Source organism: Mustela nivalis (assembly GCF_964662115.1).
Source record: "Mustela nivalis genome assembly, chromosome: 17".
Lineage (NCBI taxonomy): Eukaryota > Metazoa > Chordata > Mammalia > Carnivora > Mustelidae > Mustela > Mustela nivalis.
The window spans coordinates 11,913,499-11,932,217 of NC_139036.1; the positions used below are offsets into that span (position 1 = coordinate 11,913,499).

Genomic DNA, 18,719 nt, shown 5'->3' on the forward strand with positions numbered 1-18,719 from the left:
TTTGGAAACACCCCTGACTTAGAATTTTATAAGGGAAATGTAAAAAGCATAGGCCCCTTCTCCCACTTCAGGTGTATTGAGTGTCGAGCTGAACTTGTAGGGGTGGTGAGCCGTCCTCCCACGTGGAGGATTGCAGACCCTTGGGTTTGCAGCGTTCCAGAAGCATTTCACACAGTGTTTTGACCATGACCCCAGGAAGAAATACATTCCAAGTCATATGCACACACTATACTCCAAACAACAGTTTCATGAAACTGTGCCTACACTTGCTTCTTTAATAAGCACACGGATACGTCTCTCTCTCTCTCTCTTTCCCTTTCTCTCTTCCTCTTTTGAGCAGGGGATATGCTGTTTGTGACCCAGTAAGTGGGTATCATGACCCACTGATGGGTCTGGACTTCGTAGTCTGAGAAGCTGTGCTATGAGGGAACCCACAGGAGGGGTCTGGCCTGACCCCAAGAGTGGCCCTTTCCCTTCCAGTTCTACCACATGTGGCCCCTAAAGCTTTATGACCATTCTATCAGAAACTGCAGCCTGGTCTTCGCTGAGTCATGGAGGGTTCAGGAAGGGCTGCCCATACTGCAAATAAGGGCAGAGCCCCTTCTCTAAAGCCAGAGCAACAGTCGGGACGAACGACATTCAGAGGACGGGGGGCTTTGCATTTCAGCCTTAGCAGCAGCACACAGTACGTACGTACTCAGGGAGAGGCTGAGCAAGCAAGAACAGGGGTGAGTGCCCTGCACTGGGGCTAGCAGTGAGCTCTGACCAATGACCTGGGTCCTCAGTTACCCAACCCGAGAAATGAAGGCCTGTGTCTCTGGGGGTCTCATAGCAGAATAAATAGTCCAGGCCACAAAGCCTGGAAATCAGTTCGGGAAGTGGAGAGACCCATTGTGGCTCCATCTTATATGCAGCTTATGCAAGGATAAGGGGCCCTGTGGGGGTGTTTTTCAGCCTCAAGCTCTTCTTCAAGCCAGGTCTTGAGACCCTGAAAGGCTACTTTCCTCGTGGACTCAGGTCGATAGAATCTTCACAGGTGTGATGTCACTCCATTGAGGCTGCCTCTGCCCTGAGTACTGGAGAGCCACGTGAAAGGAGCGCTGAGGAAGAGGCTGGTGGGAGAGTGAGGAAGTGAGGTCGGTGACAATTCCCAAACCTTCCCCCCAGGATGATACCAGCTTCTAAAATCCCCAGTCATGACTGGGACAGGACGGCAGCTCCAAATCCCTCCCTGTTTAAAAAATCGGAGCTGAGTTTGTTCACACACTTGACAAATATGTATTGAGTTAATATATGGCAGATACAGCAGAGGACATCAGACACAGATGTCCAAAGGCAAGGTCCCCATGCTCCAAGAGCTTATGGTCTTAGCAGTGGACACAGTCAATAAGTAAACAAGATCCTAGGCAAGAATGACAAGTGTTTTCAGGGAATAAGAAGGGGAAACAGGGGGTGCCTGGGTGGCTCAGTGGATTAAGCATCTGCCTTTTCGCTCGGGTCATGGTCCCGGGGTCCTGGGATCGAGCCCCACATCATGCTCTCTGCTCAGCGGGGAGCCTGCTTCTCCCTCTCCCTCTGCATGTCTCACTGCTTGGGCTCTCTCTCTCAAATGAATAAATAAAATCTTAAAAAAAAAAAAAGAAGGGGAAACGGGGTAGAAAGTGACTGGGGTAGGGGACCACTTTTGGTGGGATGGTAATAAGAATACACCTTTTGAGGAAACGGTGTTTGAATTTGAAGAAAAGGTTTAAAGATCTGTGCTTCCCAAACGACAGTTTGAGAGCAAAATACAGATCCCCAGGCCCCATCCTAGACTTAGGGAATGAAAATATCAGAGGCAGGGCACAGGGATTTGCATTTTGCCTCCAAATGATTCCCATGCACACTAAAGCTGGACACCCACTGCCCTGTAGCCTTTACTTTTAGAGAGAGTCACCTTGGTGAACTTTCGGGACCCTTCCAAGCCCTGGAGACTGTGGTTCAGGGAAGGGAAGGTGTGTGAAGGGCCAGCGCAGAGAGGAGCAGGACTGCTTCTGCCTTTCTGTGGCTGTCCTATGTTCTAAAACCGATCTAAAACTCCATCCCAGTGCCCACTCCCTCTTAATTTCACCTGTTGTGAGGAGGGGTGTGGTCTTAGTACCCTAGACTAGGCCCATCTCTTGCTCTGGGAAGGTTTCAGACAGTTGGTTTGAACTCTCTCCAAGCATACTTTGTGATTCTGCCTGCATCTTGGCACCCCCAGCCCATCTGTCTGTTCTAGGTACCCTGTGAGTTCTTCATGCTGTGGGTGCTGGGACCTGCTTGGCAACTGACTCCCTGGGAGCGTCTGGTTTTAAGTAACAGCAGCTGCTCCCGGAGCAACACCCACTTAATCACAGAGGACACAGGAGCCATGGGTCAGGCAAGTCTTCAGACTCCCTCAGCCTGTGTGGTGAGAATCAGGGTCCCCCCCGAGAGCAGGAAAAATCAAACCCAGGGTGCCTGCCTACAAATGCTCTCTACCCCCTTCACTTCCTACGCCGTAAGTCTCTCTTCCCCTGGCCTCAGTTTCCCCATCTATTCAATCTATCCAACACCCACCCCAGGATTGCTTTGGGAGGAGAAAAAGCGGGGTTGCTGGAGAAGCAGCCCCTCCTACTCTCCTCTCCTCGCCCCTGCTCCTCCAGCGCCCGGTTGGGGGGCCTCACCGGCGGTCCTGTGCCTCAAGAATGCCCTCGTAGGCGTGTGTCATCGTCACGGGAGGAGGAAGAGGGAGAGGCGGCGGCAAGGTCGCCACCCTCCACCCCCCCCCCCCGGCCCCCGGCCCCCGGCCCCGGGCCCCCCGCCCTCCGCGGCGTCTTCCGCAGCGTCGCCAGCAGCGGCCCGCGCCCCCGCGCGCTCCCCGCCCTGCCCGCCTCCGGCCCCGCGCGCCCGCCCCGGCGACCCTGCCGCTTGGAGCCGCGCCCCCGGGAGCCGCAGTGCCCAGCCGTCCGGGGCCGGCGCGGAGCAGGCGGCAAGAGGCGGCTCCCATGCGGCACCCGCGTGGCGGCGCGGGCGGCGGGCGCAGGTGACAAGGCGCCATGGGGCAGGCGGGCTTCAAGGGGCTGTCCCAGTCGCTGTTCGACTACAAGACCGAGAAGTATGTCATCGCCAAGAACAAGAAGGTGGGCCTGCTCTACCGGCTGCTGCAGGTCTCCATCCTGACCTACCTGGTGGTGTGAGTTCTCCGGGGGCTTTCAGGGAGGCTCTGGGCCCGGGAACTGGATGCGCTGCCCCTGTGCTTGGGAAGGGACTCTTGGGTGTAAGAGGGGCAGGTGAAGAGGGAGCCCACCGTTTACCCCACTGGTTGTGGAGGAGATGAGATGCGGGCAGGGACTTCGGCATTCCTTCATTTAGGAGGCTCTGCGCGGGCTGCTCCTTCTGGCTGGAACTCTGGGGGTTGGGGGAGGGGGGCAAAGATGCAGGGGGCTGCGCTCCAGCTGTTGCCCAGAGATCCTCCCCGGTGTGTTGGCCTGGTGCAGGCCCGGGGCACCGGGTGGGTTATTTATAATCACCGAGCTCATGTGTTAAGCTCCTGGCTGGGGCCACTCAGCAGCCTGGCATGTCTCGGCACTCGCTTCTGTCAACTCACCCCACCCCTGGCTGGCCTTTCTCGTGTCCGGCTAGGAGTCCTGCCCAGAGGCCCTCTACCCCGCAACCGGCTGGACGGGCTGTCTCCCCTTTACCCCCTCTCACCATGAGGGGAGGGGGCAACTCCTGGGCTTTGCTCGGCCAGGCACTGTTCTGAGCCCTCCCCCCAGAAGGGAGGGAACAGGTGGAGGGAGGAAATGGCACCTCTTTTACTGCCTTAGTGAATTCGGTTGAGTCCCTCCTATTTCCTGACTGGGGGAGGAGCAGATGGTGCTCCTGAGAGGGCCACCCTGACCCCACAAGGAGGCCAAGTGCCCATGGAGCTTCCACCCTCAGGCACCCGAATGTCTCCCACCTGAGGACCTTTGTACATGCCGGTCCACAGCCAGGCACACCTTTACTCCTCTACTTGGCTAAAGCCCACTTGTCCTTCAGACCCAGGTTCTTGAATCATTCCCCTGATATATTCCATAGGGATCCTTTGCTTGTCTGACTCCCATCCAGTTGGGGGATGCCAGGAAGGCAGGCATAGCCTGGCATCATCTAACCACTTAGAAAGTAGGTGTGAAATGAATGAATGAATGAATGCATGTTGTTCCTTGGGCATTTGCAGAATGTTTCTGTCCAGGCTGGGTCCAGTGTGTCCCTACTAAAATGGCTGGTTGGCACAGCCCTTTCAGGTTTCCCGGGGGACAGGAGAGTCTAGGGCCTAGGATGTAGCAGGTCTGCCCCAGAGATGAAGAGGGTGAGCACATCCTGGTTGGCACCACAGAACCCTTACTGGCACTCAGAGGTGAAGGACAAACCCCCCCCCCCCACTTGCCACTCCTGCATAACCTCAGGCAGGCTACTTCCTGCCCTTCCCTGGCCTCCGTTTCCCCAACTTTTTCTAAAGGATTAACCTGGACAATCTCTAACCTTAACAGTATACGTCAACACTAGGTTGGTTAGATCCCATTTTGAGTTCTTCTATGGCCCAGCCCTCACTGTGCTAAGCAATTTATATGTGCCATCTCATTAAAAAAAAAAATTATTTTTTTTTTTTGTATTTTGACATTTTAGACTTACAGAAAAGTTACAGGAGTAGTACAAACTTAAAAAAAAATCCTTCAGGGGCGCCTGGGTGGCTCAGTGGGTTAAAGCCTCTGCCTTCAGCTCAGGTCATGATCTCAGGGTTCTGGGATCGAGTTCCGCATCGGGCTCTCTGCTCAGCAGGGAGCCTGCTTCCTCCTTCCTCTCTCTCTGCTTGCCTCTCTGCCTACTTGTGATCTGTCTCTGTCGAATAAAAAAAAAAAAAATAAATCCTTCACCTAGATTCCCCAGATGTTAACATTTTACTACATTTGTGTTGTCCTCTCCCCTTTTTTTCTCCACATACACATGTTGTGTGTGTATATATGCAGTTTTTGCTGTTGAAGAGTAAGTTGCAGGGGTGTCCATGTGGCTCAGCTGGTCGAGCACCTGGCTCCTGATTTGGACTCCGGTCATGGTCAGCGGGTGTAAGATGGGATCATCAGGGTATCTGCTTCTCTCTCTCTCTCTCTGCCCTCACTTGCATGCTCTCTCTCTAATAAATAAGTGAATAAATAACTCTTTTTTAAAAAAGAGTAAGTTGTAGACATTATGCCACTTTACTACTAAAGCCTTCAGTGCATTTTTTTTTTTTTTTTAAGATTTTGTTTGTTTGTTTGACACGTAGGCAGAGAGGCAGGCAGAGAGAGGAGGGGAAGCAGACTCCCTGCTGGGCTCAATCCCAGGACCCTGAGATCATGACCTGAGCTGAGGCAGAGGCTTAACTGACTGAGCCACCCAGGCACCCCTTGAGTGCGTATTTCTTAAAACCAAGGAATTCTCTTACTTAACTAAGTACACCTATGAAAATTAGATCATTAACACTGAAACAATATTATTTTCTAATCTATGGATCTCTTGTAAATTACTCTTATAATTATCTGTAATAGCAAAAAAAAAAATTCTGAAAGCTTGCCTTGCATCCATTCATTTTGTCTTCTTAGTCTCCTTTAAAATGGAATTATACCTGAGACTGTCTTGTATTTCATGACATTGATGTTTTTTGAAAAGTTGAGGATTTTTATTTTATTACAACTTTTTAGTTGAAGTAAAATTCACCTAACATGTAATTCATGATTTTAACTATTTAAAATTATACGATTCAGTGGTTTTTAGTACATTCACAATGTTGTACAACTGTCAACCACTGTCTTATTTCAGAACATTTCCAACACTCCAAAAAGGAACCCACATCTATTAGCAGTCAGTAGGAATTTCCCCTTACCCCCAGCCCCTGGCAACCACCAATGTACTTTCTGTCTCTATAGATTTACCTCTTCTGGACATTTTATATAAATCAAATCATACGACATGTGGTTTTTTTTTGGTCTGGCTTCTTCACTTAACATAGTGTTTTCCATGTTTATCCACGGGATAGCATGAATTAGTACTTCATTCCATTTATAGCTAAAAAATACCCACATTTTGTTTGGACTGTTTCTGCTTTTTGACTCTCACAAATAACATTATGAAGGACATTCATGTGCAAGTTTGGGTGTGGATATATGTTTTCAGTTCTCTTGGATATATATTTTTGTTAGTAAGTTGCTGGGTCAACTACCAAGCTGTTTTCCACAGCAGCTGCACCAGCTATCAGCGAGTCCCAATTTTTCTACATCCTCACCAACACTTGTTATTTTCCTTTTTTTTTTTTTTTAATTACAGCTATCTTATTTGGTGTAAAGTAGTATCTCATTGTGGTTCTGATTTTCATTTTCTTGATGACTAACGATGTTGAGCATCTTATCATGGGCTTATTGGCTGTCTCGATATCTTCTGTGAAGAAATGTCTACTCAAATCCTTGGCCCATTTTTAAATTGGGTTGTTTGTCTTTTTCATGGCTGAGTTGTAAGAGTTCTTTAAATATTCTGGTTACTAGATCTTGACTCTATGATCTGCAAATATTTTCTCCCATTCTGTGCGTTATCTTTTCACTTTCTTGATAGTGTCCTTTGATGTACAAAAGTTTTTAATTTGGATGAAGTTCCACTTATCTATCTGTTCCTTTATTGTGTGTGTTTTGGTTGTCAAAGAATGTAGGATTTGTACTCTCGTTTTGTAGAATGCCCCTTAGTTTGGATTTGTCCGTCTCTCCGTGAACAGTTTCAGGCTATGTATCATCTTCTTTAACTGTCCTCACACCCCTGGAGGGAGGCACTGTTACCCTGTGTTAACTCCCAGAATTCACTGGCTCTCTTGAGGTCACATCACCTTAGCCCAGCCTTCACCATCTTCAGGGCCTCAGCCCCTGAGAGCAGCCATCTCCCTTTTCTGGGATTGCTTGCCACCTCTGCTGCTTGCAGAACCAGCTTGCAGGCAGCATTGGAAATGTGCCCCCTGCCCAGGAGCTGGTGGGAAAGGTGAAGCCCCTGTGGAAAATTCCGAGGACAGCAATGAGGCTGATGCCCACCTGTTGACCCTTTCCCTACAGTTGGGTGTTCCTGGTGAAGAAGGGTTACCAAGACACTGACACTTCCCTGCAGAGCAGCATTGTCACCAAAGTCAAGGGCGTGACCTTCACCAACACATCTGAGCTTGGGGAGCGGCTTTGGGATGTTGCTGACTACGTCATCCCACCCCAGGTCTGAGTCCCATGCAGCACTGGGGCCTGGGCTGGCAGGGCCTGGCTCGGGGTGGGTCACATAGGAAGGTGCTCAGCTATCTAGGGACTCCCTTGGCCCAGGATAGCTGCCAGGGTTTCGACAGCGACCCTGCCCAGCTCCTTCCCCCTGATGCCGACCCCTGTCCTCCCTGACTGTGTCTATGGGACCACTCCCTTCCCAATAAACCCTGAGCCCTTAGAAACCAAAGGAGGCCCCAAGAACGCTCAGGTCAGTGTGAGTCAGGTGGCCTGGCAACAGAGAACCGCTTCCTTGTATTAGCCACTGACTGCCCTTGGGAATGGCTCCCTGGCCTTTTCCCAATCGGCCTGGGCCAGGGCCTTGGCCACCCTGCCTGGGCCTCTTCTCCCAGATCTGGGCTTGGATCCCAGGGACTGAGCTCAGCATAGGAATTCATGGAGGGGACAGTTTGGGATTGTGGGCCTGAAAGGGACCTATCCAGGGATGTCTACTCAGAGACTTCAAAGTCAGTGGGCAAAATCTGCTGATTTTGTGGCCCTATTGTCCTCAACACCTATGCAGACACCCAACCCCTGCCAGGAAGCCTGGGAACGAGGGTCCCCAAGAGGGAAGGAAGATATCCCTCAACTCCTCTTTGGTTCCTCAGGGAGAGAACGTCTTCTTCGTAGTCACCAACTTGATTGTGACTCCCAACCAGCGGCAGGAAACCTGTGCTGAGGTTTGATGGGGTGCAGAAAGCTGGGGAGCGGGTAGGAGAGCTTCCAGCAGTGGTTGGGGTCCACCCATCTCCTGAAGCAGGGATTTCTATCTCCTCCAAGTGCCCCAGGGGATACGTGTGCCAGAGCATGTACCTGCATTGCTTGGGGGAGAAGCAGGTTCTCAAAGGGTGTGTAGTCCCACTCAGGGGAGGAACCCCTGTCCTAGTTCCTGGGGTGGGACCTGGTTCTGAACTGGGGCCCCTTCAGGGAAACTCCTCCACCCAGCTGTCCTTTCTTTCTGGCAGAGTGAAAGCATTCCAGATGCCTGGTGCTACGCAGACAGTGACTGTCCTCCTGGGGAGCCTGTTGTGGCTGGAAATGGTGAGGCCTGGAATAGCTAGGGCTGGGAGCAAAGTGGGGAACGGAGCCAGGAGGCTTCGAGCATTGTCTCTGTCCCAATCCTGCAGGAGTGAAGACTGGACGCTGCCTGCGGGTGGGGAACATGCAAAGGGGCACCTGTGAGATCTTCGCCTGGTGCCCAGTGGAGACGAAGCCCAGGCCAGTGTGAGTGGCTCTAGCCTCGGGACCCTGAAGAGCATCTGGGCAGGGACTGGTTCTCAGCCTGGTGGTGGAGATACGTCTACTCTGGATCCCCTTTCTGAGGACACCCGACAAAGCCCCAGGTCCATGCCAACATGATCAAATTAATGGCCTGGCAAAGGCTCCAGGGGACCCAGGGGGCAGGCAGGCCTCGGCCCTGTCACAGGCCTGGGGGATGTACAGAGGGAACAGGGGCAGGGCCTCCTGGACAGGCTGTCCTGGCTTGGTTTTCAGGAAGCCACTCCTGGGCAAGGCTGAAGACTTCACCGTTTATATAAAGAACTTCATCCGTTTCCCCAAGTTCAACTTCTCCAAGTACGTGGGACTTGGTTACTGGGGATCTGGGGCCTGCCTCCTTGTCACTGTGCATGGAGCTGTGTGCCTGGTGTATGGGTGTATGTGACATTCCTGTGTGGGTGAACCACTGAGTGATGCTGGAGCACCCCTTCCCCTTGTTGTAGGAATGGGGTTCTGTCCTTGAATGCAGTAGGTTTTGGGGGGGGCGGCTGAGGGGGTAGTAGTGAGGGTTTGAGGCTAAAATCAGGGACTCAGCCTGGGCCAGGGAAAGGCCCAGTGATGCCTGCATCAGGCTGTCTCTGGCCTGGAAAAGGCCCATTTCAGCCTCATGTCACTATATGTTCATGGCCTCCAGGACCAATGTGCTGGACACCAAAGACAGAGCCTTCCTGAAGTCCTGTCAGTTTGGCCCAAAGAACCCCTACTGCCCCATCTTCCGACTGGGGTCTGTGGTCAGCTGGACGGGGAGCAACTTCCAGGAGATAGCCCTGCAGGTATGTGCTGTGCATCGAGGGAGCCGTGTCTGGGGGGCCCGGGGGCCCAAGAGCTCTGGGTCTGGGCTCTGTCACGAAGACGGAGACTCCTGGAGTGGGATGGACTAAGTCCATCAAAATAATTCTTCAGAAGACTAAGTCTTCAGAATTGTCTTCAGAATTAGTAGGACACACAGCCTGGCAGAACTCAGGCACTCAGTGGCAGGCACACTGAGCACCTGCTGTTTGGTTCTCAGTCCTTGGGGCATCCGTGGAAACTGAGCCAGAAGAAGCCTCACTGGCACATCCTGGCTCTTGGGTGAGGTGCCCAGCCCATTGTAGGTTCTCACTCATGGAAGCATGAGACAGGAGAGATCTGGGGTTGGGCGCTCTAGGCAGTGTGCTTTTCTCGGCCGCTCCAAAAGTGGGGCTAGGACCCTGGAACTTCCACGTTCTTCCTGGAAGGATGCTCCAGTGGGCCTGACCCTTGGCCCGAGTCCTTTCCCGGTCTTGTCCAGCTCCCTGTGAGGAGCTGGTCGGTGTCTTCTGTCCGCTTCCATAAAGTTCTGTGCACTGATTCTTGTCTCTTCTTTGTCAGGGTGGTGTGATAGGAATTCAGATTGAATGGGACTGTGATCTTGATAAAGCGCCTTCTGAGTGCAACCCTCACTATTCTTTTAGCCGTCTGGACAACAAATTTTCAGAAAACTCAATCTCCTCCGGGTACAACTTCAGGTAAGTGGGGCAGAATTGTTGTCTTGTTACCCTGTTCACATTTTGTCCTCTTCTGGATGTCAGCACTCTGACACCCCTTACCGGGCATGGGTTTTTGAGTGGGAAGTAGAGGGAGGAAGAGCTGAGGAGAGATGAGGGATGGCAGGCAGGGGCATCACTGGGAGAGGAGAGAAGTTTCTGTCCCCCTCTGGGCTCACTGGGAAGCTGAGGCTTGGCTTCTTAGCTGGGTCACCTTCCTCAGTGCTTTGGTGGCCCTGGGTTGGCCCAGCATGTAATGGGAAAGCCCTTGCCTCTTAGAGAATGTTTGTAAGGATTTCAAGTGTCTGGATGTATCGTTACCACAGTTTTAGCACGAGGATCCATAACCTTCCCCATGGCTGCTAAGAGCTGGGGCTTGGGGGTGCTTATAAATCTCCAAAGCAGCCAAGTACGCATTGCCAAGCAGGGAAGGTCTCCGCTAGGTTCGCCAAATACTACCGAGATGGAGCTGGAGTGGAGTTCCGCACGCTGATGAAAGCCTATGGGATCCGCTTTGATGTGATGGTGAATGGCAAGGTGTGTGCGGTGATCTCCCATCCTGAGGCTGGGCAGGTCTGGAGTGGGGCATGCTGGAGTCCCTAGGGAGCCTACTGTTTCCCCTCCACGCCCCCGCCCCATGTTCAGCCTGCTTTGTTTCTCTGTGCTCCAGGCAGGGAAGTTCAGCATCATCCCCACGATCATCAACATCGGCTCCGGGGTGGCGCTCATGGGTGCGGTGAGTACTCCCCCTCTTCACCTGAACCCTCTGAGCACTGGCCGGGGAGGGGGGAAGCTGCTCGAGAGGTGCCGTGCTGATGCTTTAGAAGAATGAGAGCAGGCATCGTAGGTGGGATGCAGGTCAGGCTTTCTGAGACCCGCCACCTGCCAGCAGCCCCCAGGTGGCAGTGACTGCCGGAGTCTCTACTTCGAGAGCCAGAGAAACACCTGCCTGGGGCTTGAGCTCAGGGCGGGGCTGGGCTCCTCTGGGATCCTGGGTCAGTCCCTGAACTTCCGAAGCCTCATCTCCACTGCTGCTAAAAAGAGGCAGGACCCAGCTATATACAGGGCTTCTCAGCTGTGGCCCTGCTGACAGTTTGGGCCAGATAATTCTTTTTTGTGGAGGGCCCTCTGTGCACTGGTGGATGGTTAATAACACTGCACTAGATACCTCTACTTGCTAGATGCCAGCAGTGCTTTCTTCCCCAGTTGGGACAACCAGAAATTGCTTGCCTCTTGGGGACCAACCCCCACCCCCCCACGTTGAACATCATAGGACTGAAAGGGGAGCAGCAGGGAAGTCAGGCTGTAGTTCTTCCTCAGATCCGTTCCTTCAGCCAGACCCCAGAGGGGCTCACAGGAGAGGAAGCAGTGGCTGGGGAGTAGGTAAAGGTTTCCTCCGAATCTCTTGTCATGCCCCCATGTTGTTCTGGAAGTTTTTTTAAAAGACATGGGAGCTGTCCGTGAGTGACTCATGCCCGTCCCAGCTCCAAGCTCCTTGCCAGCGTTTCTGCAGCCTCGTCCTGTCTGCCCTCTCTGCCCTGTTAGAGGCTTCGGGCAGGACTGAGGATGGACTTTTTATTAAGACGGGGAAACTGTGTAACGGTATCAACGAGTAACAGGCTTCAACGAGGCTGTTCTCCTGAGATGTGGTCGATGAAAGTGAGCCCCAAATGATTCCTCTTTACTGCAAAGAGCCACTATTGGGAGTCTTGCGTGTTTGCTTATGTGACTTTCTTAAGGCGGGCCACTGTCAGTGATTACTTCCCTATGTTGTGGGTAAGTCAGAACACAAGGGCATGGGGTACGTACCTGTGAAATAAAGGTAACAGGGAAAGGGGGGTGCCTGGGTGGCTCAGTGGGTTAAAGCCTCTGCCTTCAGCTCAGGTCATGATCCCAGGGTCCTGGGATCAAGCCCCTCATTGGGCTCTCTGCTCAGCGGGGAGCCTGCTTCCTCCTCTCTCTGCCTGCTGCTCTGCCTACTTGTGATCTCTGTGAAATAAATAAATAAAATCTTAAAAAAAAAAAAAAGGTAATAGGGAAAGGGGGATAGATGCCAGGTCAGGTGGAAGAGTGTTCTCTGTGGAACAAGTGATAACATTTTCGACATCTCGGTGGGGCAGGGTTGGGGGAGAGTCATGCAGTACCCAGAGTCAGAGGCCTGGGTTCACCTGTGAGCCCATCTCTCAGCCCCCTTTGCTACCTGTGCAGTGCCCTTCCTGGGTGGGCTTTTTTTTTTCTTTTTCTCTTTCCCTTCTTTCTTTCTTTTTTCTTTTTTTTTTTGCCTTGTATAAACTCCATTCTACCCTCAAGATTCAGCCCAGATAACCGTCCCCAGGCTGAGTAAAGTCCTGTCTTCTGCTTCCTTGCTCGGGTCCTTATCATAGGCTATATCACTGTCATCATTTACATACTTGTCTCCTGCACCCAAGGGACGGTCCCCACAGGGTCTCATTGTCTTAATCCTCCTGCATTCCAGCGCAGCGCCAGTCTCCTGGTGACTGCCCAGCAGACGTTCACTGAAGACAGGATTGAATGGGGTCAGGGCAGTGCAGGGGGTGCCTGCCCTGATAGAACAAGCTTTCGCTCTACCATGGACCGGCTTTGTGGCTTTTGACAAAGGTGCCTCTTGCTGAGCCCTGTTTTCCTCATCTGTTAACTGGGGACAATGATGTCTCTTAGGGGTTGGTGCAAGATCAGATGGGATGTACTATGTGTCATGTGCAGGGCACTTTCTGGAAGTCTAGGATTCTGAGTCAGGACCCTCAACTCTTTTGCTGCAGGGAGCTTTCTTCTGTGACCTGGTACTTATCTACTTCATCAAAAAGAGCCATTTTTACCGGGACAAGAAGTACGAGGAAGTGAGGTCAGTGACGCTTCCTCCCCAGCAGTGTGAGGGGACCCTTGTGGAGCCCCCTTGATCAGCCTCCCCCTCCCCAGCCTAGAGACTTTACACTGGTTGGATGGTGGCACTTGGGGTGTGGAAGGAGGCAGGGCTGAACTTCTGGGAGGGAGCTCCCCTGGAAGGGCCGCAGAAGGTGGGATGTTTTGAGAACATGCTTTCCAGAACCTGGTGCTGCCTGCGAGCGGCTAGTAGGAAACAAACAGGCCATGGGCAGGTGATCTGCCACTGTCTACCATGTGGTTTCAGACAAGTCCCAGCCTTTCTTGGGCCTCAGGTTCTCCTCTGAGAGCCTTCTAGCACTTAAATTTTAGTATTCTTGGACATGGTTGTCCTGGTGGGCAGGGATTAAGGGAAGCTGGAGTGGTAAGGGAAGAAAAAGATGGATTTCCTGTTTTGTACTTTGGAGGTCTATTTCCAGGCTCTCTGGGGCCCCGAGCTTGGTGGTGTGTATTCATAGCTGCAGAACATAGTATAAGTGGGAAATTCTGATGTCTGTGGGAAGATTGGAAGGAGAAAGGGACTCTGGCCCAGCCATTCTGGAGGAGTTGGGATCGAAAGAGGAATTGCAGATGGTGGGCTCCAGATAGGCACCTGGGCACCCCCTGTACCCCACCACGTGTCATTCCCCGGACTGAACCAGCCCTGAGTCAGGCTGAGCCCTTGGCCCGGACCCTGACAGAACCCTCACAGCTCTGCCACCATCCGCCCCCACCCCACTGCTGTGAGCTGCTGGAGGAAGAGGGGTGCCTCCCAACCCCCGCTGGGCTGTGCAGGCCAGGTTTAACTGGGTCCTATCCCGCCCAGAATCCTACGGGTCCCCCCGGGGCTTGCAGAGTCCTCGCAGCAGGGCGGGACCCCAGAGGCAGAGGAGGCCGAGCAGCCTGAGGTGCACCACGGAGGCGGCAGCCAGAAGGGGAATGGCTGCCCATGCCAGCAGCTCCTTGAGCCCGTCAGGTGAGGGGCTGCGGGGCAGAGGCCCCGAGAATGAGCCTTGCAGAGTTGGCTGGGCCCTTTCCTCTGCTCCCTGCTCCCAGGAGAGCCCATCCACGCTGGACTTTGTGGGGAGGTGGTGCTTTAGCTCCTCCATTTTGCCCGTTATTTCCTCTATGCCCTTAAGTCCCCACAGAGCAGCCTGCTTGCTGTGCTCTCCCAGCATTAGGATCATAGCAGTACCACCGTCTACTCGGCTCACTCTGCCTGCCACTTCTCTGAGCTCTTCGTATGTATGAACTCGTTTCAGCACCTTAGGGAGGTGGACACCTATAGTCCCTATTCTCCTAATGAGGAAATGGAAGCAAGAAAGGTTAAGTAACTTGCTCGAGTCACACAGCTGATAAATGGCAGAGCTGGGATTTGAAAGGGCCAGTACATCTCTAGAATCCAGTTCTTCTCCATCAGGTCTTTCTGCCTTATCAAGCCCTCCATTCCCCTGCTCCTCATCAGATGCCTTCCTTGCCTGTCGCTGTGGGAGGCTCTGGGTGCCCCCACGTACCAGCATGGTGGCTGCTGCTCAATTTGCCGGTACAGCTCCGGAGACTCCGAGCACCTGCGCGTGTCTGGGCGGTGGCCAGGGACTCGCTCTCTCTGCTGGGCTGCCCGTGAGAGGCTGCTGCGGGTGGGGTCTGCCTTTAGGGTGGCCGTCCCCATTCACAGGGTGCCCAATTGTCCTCTGTGTGCCCCCTCACCCATCCACACACAGGACTGGCCACCTGGGGAACGGAAAGGTCAACGCGGAGCAGCTACAGAACCTGCAGACAGCAGAGGCCTAGCCAGAGGTATCCGCTGAGAACAGATTTGCTGAAGATGTTGGGGCCAAGGCACCTGCAGCCCTGAACTGAAAATTGTCTTTGTGTCTGCATGGGACAGGTGCTTCCAGGCACGGCCATCTCTTCTGCTCTTTGGGGTCTTGCTATGGAGCTTTTTGTTATGTGTGTTGGGTGTGTGTGGCAGGGGTGAGGCAGCCTCTTAGTGGCCAGAGTGGCTCAGATCTACAAAAGGAGGCCTGGAAGAAGCAAGTGGGAGAAGGTCAGGGGCCTGGGTGGTACTAGAGTTCTTTTATTTTTCTGAAATGAAAAATGTTCACGCATTCATTCATGCATTCGTCTGATACATATTATTTGCTATGGGCTGTGCCCTATCCAAGAGATGCTTAAATGAGATGCTGACCTGGCCCTCAGGGAGGGGAGCACACATGTAATTCCCTCCAGAGCCAGCAGACCTCACAGCCAGCCTCAGCCACCCTGGCCTTCCTCCTGCCTCTGGTTGAGACTTTCACAAATCCCTGTTGAGAATGGTGGCTCCTTGGAGAAAGACTCTGGCTAACATCCAAGGGGACAATTGGCCTTGCCCTCAGGGAAAAAATTTAAAGGTGGCCAAGGAAGCAACCAGGAAAGGACTGGACATGTGTAAGGAGGCAACTGGCCCTTGGGGGAGAGGCAGCCTCTGAGGGTTTCCAGCTAAGGTGGGGAAGCAGAGGCAGGGAGGCCTCTGCTCCAGTCTACCCACCCAGTCTATGGAAGCTTTGGGCATTGTGTCTCACCCAAATAGGAAAGCATCTGTCTGTCTCTTGCAGTTCTGTGCAGCTGGGTGTCCCGACCTAGCCTCCCTCTGTTTCTCCTCCAAGGCTGGGTCTGAAGGGGTAAGGAGATACAATAGGTGGAGCTCACTTGGCCCGGAAGCAACTGTTAATAGGGCGGCCCTAACCCCTCACCCCAGCCTCTCCTTCCCCACCCTGCTGCATCCCGCCTCCACCCTGCAGACCCAAGCTGCTTCCCCCCTAGTGGCTGTAGAGCCTCACCACTTCAAGTGTGGCCTACACCAGCAGCATCAGCCTCCCCTAGGAGGCTGTTGGAGATGGCAGTTGCGGGCCCCTCCCTTGTCCTCCATCAGAACCTGTGTTTCAGCAAGATTCCTAGGTGATTCGTGTGAACATTATTGGTTGAGAGCACTGGTTAAAGAGATATGCCAAGACCAGGTTCAAGGCAGGAAAAGGCTGGCTTTGACAGATGCTGCCTATTTCTAGGTCAGACTGATACACGTTGTACTTGGAGAGCAATAGGATTCCACCCCACCCCAGGAAAGTGGCAAGCTCCGTGTATTTCAATTAAAATATTTTGACTAGATAATACTTACATGATTCAAAAACTAAAAGGTACAAAAGATTATAGAGAATGAAAAGCTTCCCTCCCACGAGGCAACCTGTGTTACCCATTCCAAGAGGCTCTCCTGTTTTGTGGAGTATCTACTCAGTGGCTCCTTGTGCCCTCACACAGGAAATGAACTTTGCCTGATGCTTACAAGATCAGACCAAGTCTCCTCTGTCAGAAAGGGACACAATGGAGGACACTTTAAGTACTGGGCTGGGGAGTCTGCTAGCTCATTTCTCCCTCTTTCAGTGTCTGAGGAGTCCCTGTGTAAACCCCAAGGGAGAGACCCAGAACTCATCGCTCACTGTTGTCTGATGGCTCAGGAGCAAAGGCCTATGGTGCTGCCTCTGGCCGGGCAAGCTCCAGGGCTTTGTTTGCATAGTTACCCGGACGGACGCTAGGCAGTGTCCTCTTTGGAAGTGCTCTCTCTGGGCCTCCCTCAAGTCACCAGGGTTTGGTTTTTCTCTGCACACAGAGGAGGACGGAAGCATCCTTCCACTGGGGGCCTTTGGAGAAGGTCAGAGGGAACTGCAAGAAGGTCTCTCGTTCTGGGCTGGTAACCTGTCAACAAGGCCACTTGCTCTCTGAATCGAAAGTGAATAATCCGGGTGATCCACTATGGTGTTCAAATCCTAAGGCAAACCTTAGGATTTGATAATCTAGCATGTTACTTTTATGTTTGGGAGGAAGTAAAAAAGGCAGGCATCATGGCTGCTTAGGAGTTAGTCTAGTTTCTTTGAACCTATTGTTAGAATTGCTTTGCAGCAGCCACATAACTTGGGGACAAGTTGTACTATTTGTCTTACATGGAAGGAAGTGGCTTCCTTCAATTAGTAAATATTTATTGGGTACCTGTTGACAGGTGTGGGACTAAATCTGAAAACACAGTTGTGAGAAACACTAAAACCGTCCCTGAACAAGTGCTTACAGTCTGGGAGGAAGTGAGCCTTCATCAGTGGTCACGCCAATGATCACAAACTGAATTTTCAGTAAGCGATAGCCAGAGGTTTCCCCAAGGATCGTACATATAAGCTGAAAAATGAAAGCAGTCTAACTAGGTGATGGGGAAGCATTCCAGATAAGGGAACCACACGTGTATAAACACCTCGACATGAAAAGGAGTAACTGAGGAACTGGATGGAGACAGTGTGACTGAATCTGGTTTTATGAGGCTATCTTAACCTTTTCTGACTGATTTTAAGGGTTGCCCCATTAAACTTCACTGTCACAGAGGACTTAGCTTCCAGTCCAGCCATGTTTTCTAGGTAACCTCCCCTACACAATTCATGGTTCTGTGGTCAGAAAAGCCAGTGACCCCATTCCAGCTTCTGGATGGTATTGCACACTGCGTTTCCTTGCTTTTGCACAGCTACCCTCCCCCACATTTTTATGTAATCTTGGTACATGAGTGGAAAGTTCATGAATCTTACAGAAACTGGCTTTGAAATGGGAAGTGAAGTGGGAACCTAAGCCCCACTGGGAAAGCCCCTTTCCTTCAGGGCATCAGTTGCTCTCAGGAAGATGAGCATGCCAACCTCTCCAGAGCTCCTTTCCATGCTGACATTACAGGCTCACCCGAACCATCTATGCTACCTTCAGGCCCTGGCCTAAAGCCATTAACCTGGTATTTTCCTAATGATTAATATTATGCCTTGGGAGTGTCATCCTGCTGGCCAATGGGATTTGTAAATTGGGTGCTACTATCAAGGGGACCAGCCATTAGAGTGTAATGTCCTCTACTCCTGATATAGGGGTCACTAGGACTGACCAGTCATGGCTGCCTTTTTGCCCCCACCACCCTATCAGTTCTTCCTTTCTCAGAGCTGTAAAGGGGAACGTGACTTCCTCCAGGAATCAGAGCACCCCAGCTAAAGACTACGGTGTCCTGCAGAGTCCCTAGATCATCCCACTTGGAATGGCATCTTGCATGTCTGAAAAAGAGTTCTACTTGATTGTGATCTACCCTCCCCCACCCAAGTAATGCAGCTTTCCTCAGAGCACTCTCTAGTGGACCCTAGAGTACTGTCTGTTCAAAAGGCGCACTTTTCTTCCAGCTGTTTGTTTTCCCATAGGCCAGTGCACAGAATTAAAGGAGGAATGATGGCAACCATTGTCTGGGACCTGCCTGGTAAATGTATTCTGATATTTTTATTTGGTTATAAAACAATAAAAGGTTTTAACTTTAAATGTATCTTGATTTTTTCCCCTTTCATATCTTTTTGGTCACTCTGTGTTTTAGAAGAAAATTTAAGGAGAAAGTGACACCAACAGGCAGACACAGGAACAATCAATGAGCAACAGATTATGTCCCTATTACTTGCAAAGAAATTCAAATGGAAGGAAGAAAACTCTTTCAATGAGCAAACATTAAAAGACTAGGAAGGGACCATAAAACTGGTACTTTTTCATTCAATGAGTGTAATCTGATAAAACTCTAGAAAGCATTTGTAATCAAGCTTTTAATCTTGTTTTAGTTTATTAAGTTCCTCAAAATGATATAAAGACATTCTCTGCAATAGTTTTTTATAATAGTGAACATTTCAAACAACTTTACTGCCTAGTGATAGAGAAATGGTTAAATCAGTTT

The 18,719-nt window shown here is 51.7% G+C and overlaps 1 protein-coding gene across 3 annotated transcripts; it reads left to right on the forward strand.

Annotated features, from left to right (window-relative positions):
• The first annotated feature begins 2,395 nt into the window (after window positions 1-2,395).
• P2RX5 (purinergic receptor P2X 5) lies at window positions 2,396-18,319 on the forward strand. Of its 3 annotated transcripts, XM_082705821.1 has the most exons (14): window positions 2,396-2,431; window positions 2,667-3,143; window positions 7,113-7,263; window positions 7,910-7,981; window positions 8,267-8,342; window positions 8,429-8,525; window positions 8,796-8,876; window positions 9,214-9,352; window positions 9,930-10,066; window positions 10,528-10,621; window positions 10,755-10,820; window positions 12,865-12,947; window positions 13,791-13,940; window positions 14,686-18,319. In XM_082705821.1, exons 2-14 carry the CDS (start codon window positions 3,121-3,123, stop codon window positions 14,753-14,755), a joined length of 1,239 nt encoding a protein of 412 aa, XP_082561947.1. In that variant the 5' UTR covers window positions 2,396-2,431; window positions 2,667-3,120; the 3' UTR covers window positions 14,756-18,319. The 3 variants fall into 3 exon arrangements, with proteins under 3 accessions (XP_082561947.1, XP_082561945.1, XP_082561946.1); XM_082705819.1 differs by lacking the exon at window positions 2,396-2,431 and having other exon boundaries at window positions 2,961-3,196; XM_082705820.1 differs by lacking the exons at window positions 2,396-2,431; window positions 13,791-13,940 and having other exon boundaries at window positions 2,961-3,196.
• Window positions 18,320-18,719: the final 400 nt, after the last annotated feature.

Bases quoted from the DNA above. Each gene is read 5' to 3' on its own strand.
- P2RX5 (XM_082705819.1), top strand. From the start codon at position 3,060: ATGGGGCAGGCGGGCTTCAAGGGGCTGTCCCAGTCGCTGTTCGACTAC. The intron at 7,982-8,266 runs GTTTGATGGGGT...TCTTTCTGGCAG, and splicing joins GGCAGGAAACCTGTGCTGAG to AGTGAAAGCATTCCAGATGC. The intron at 8,526-8,795 runs GTGAGTGGCTCT...CTTGGTTTTCAG, and splicing joins GAGACGAAGCCCAGGCCAGT to GAAGCCACTCCTGGGCAAGG.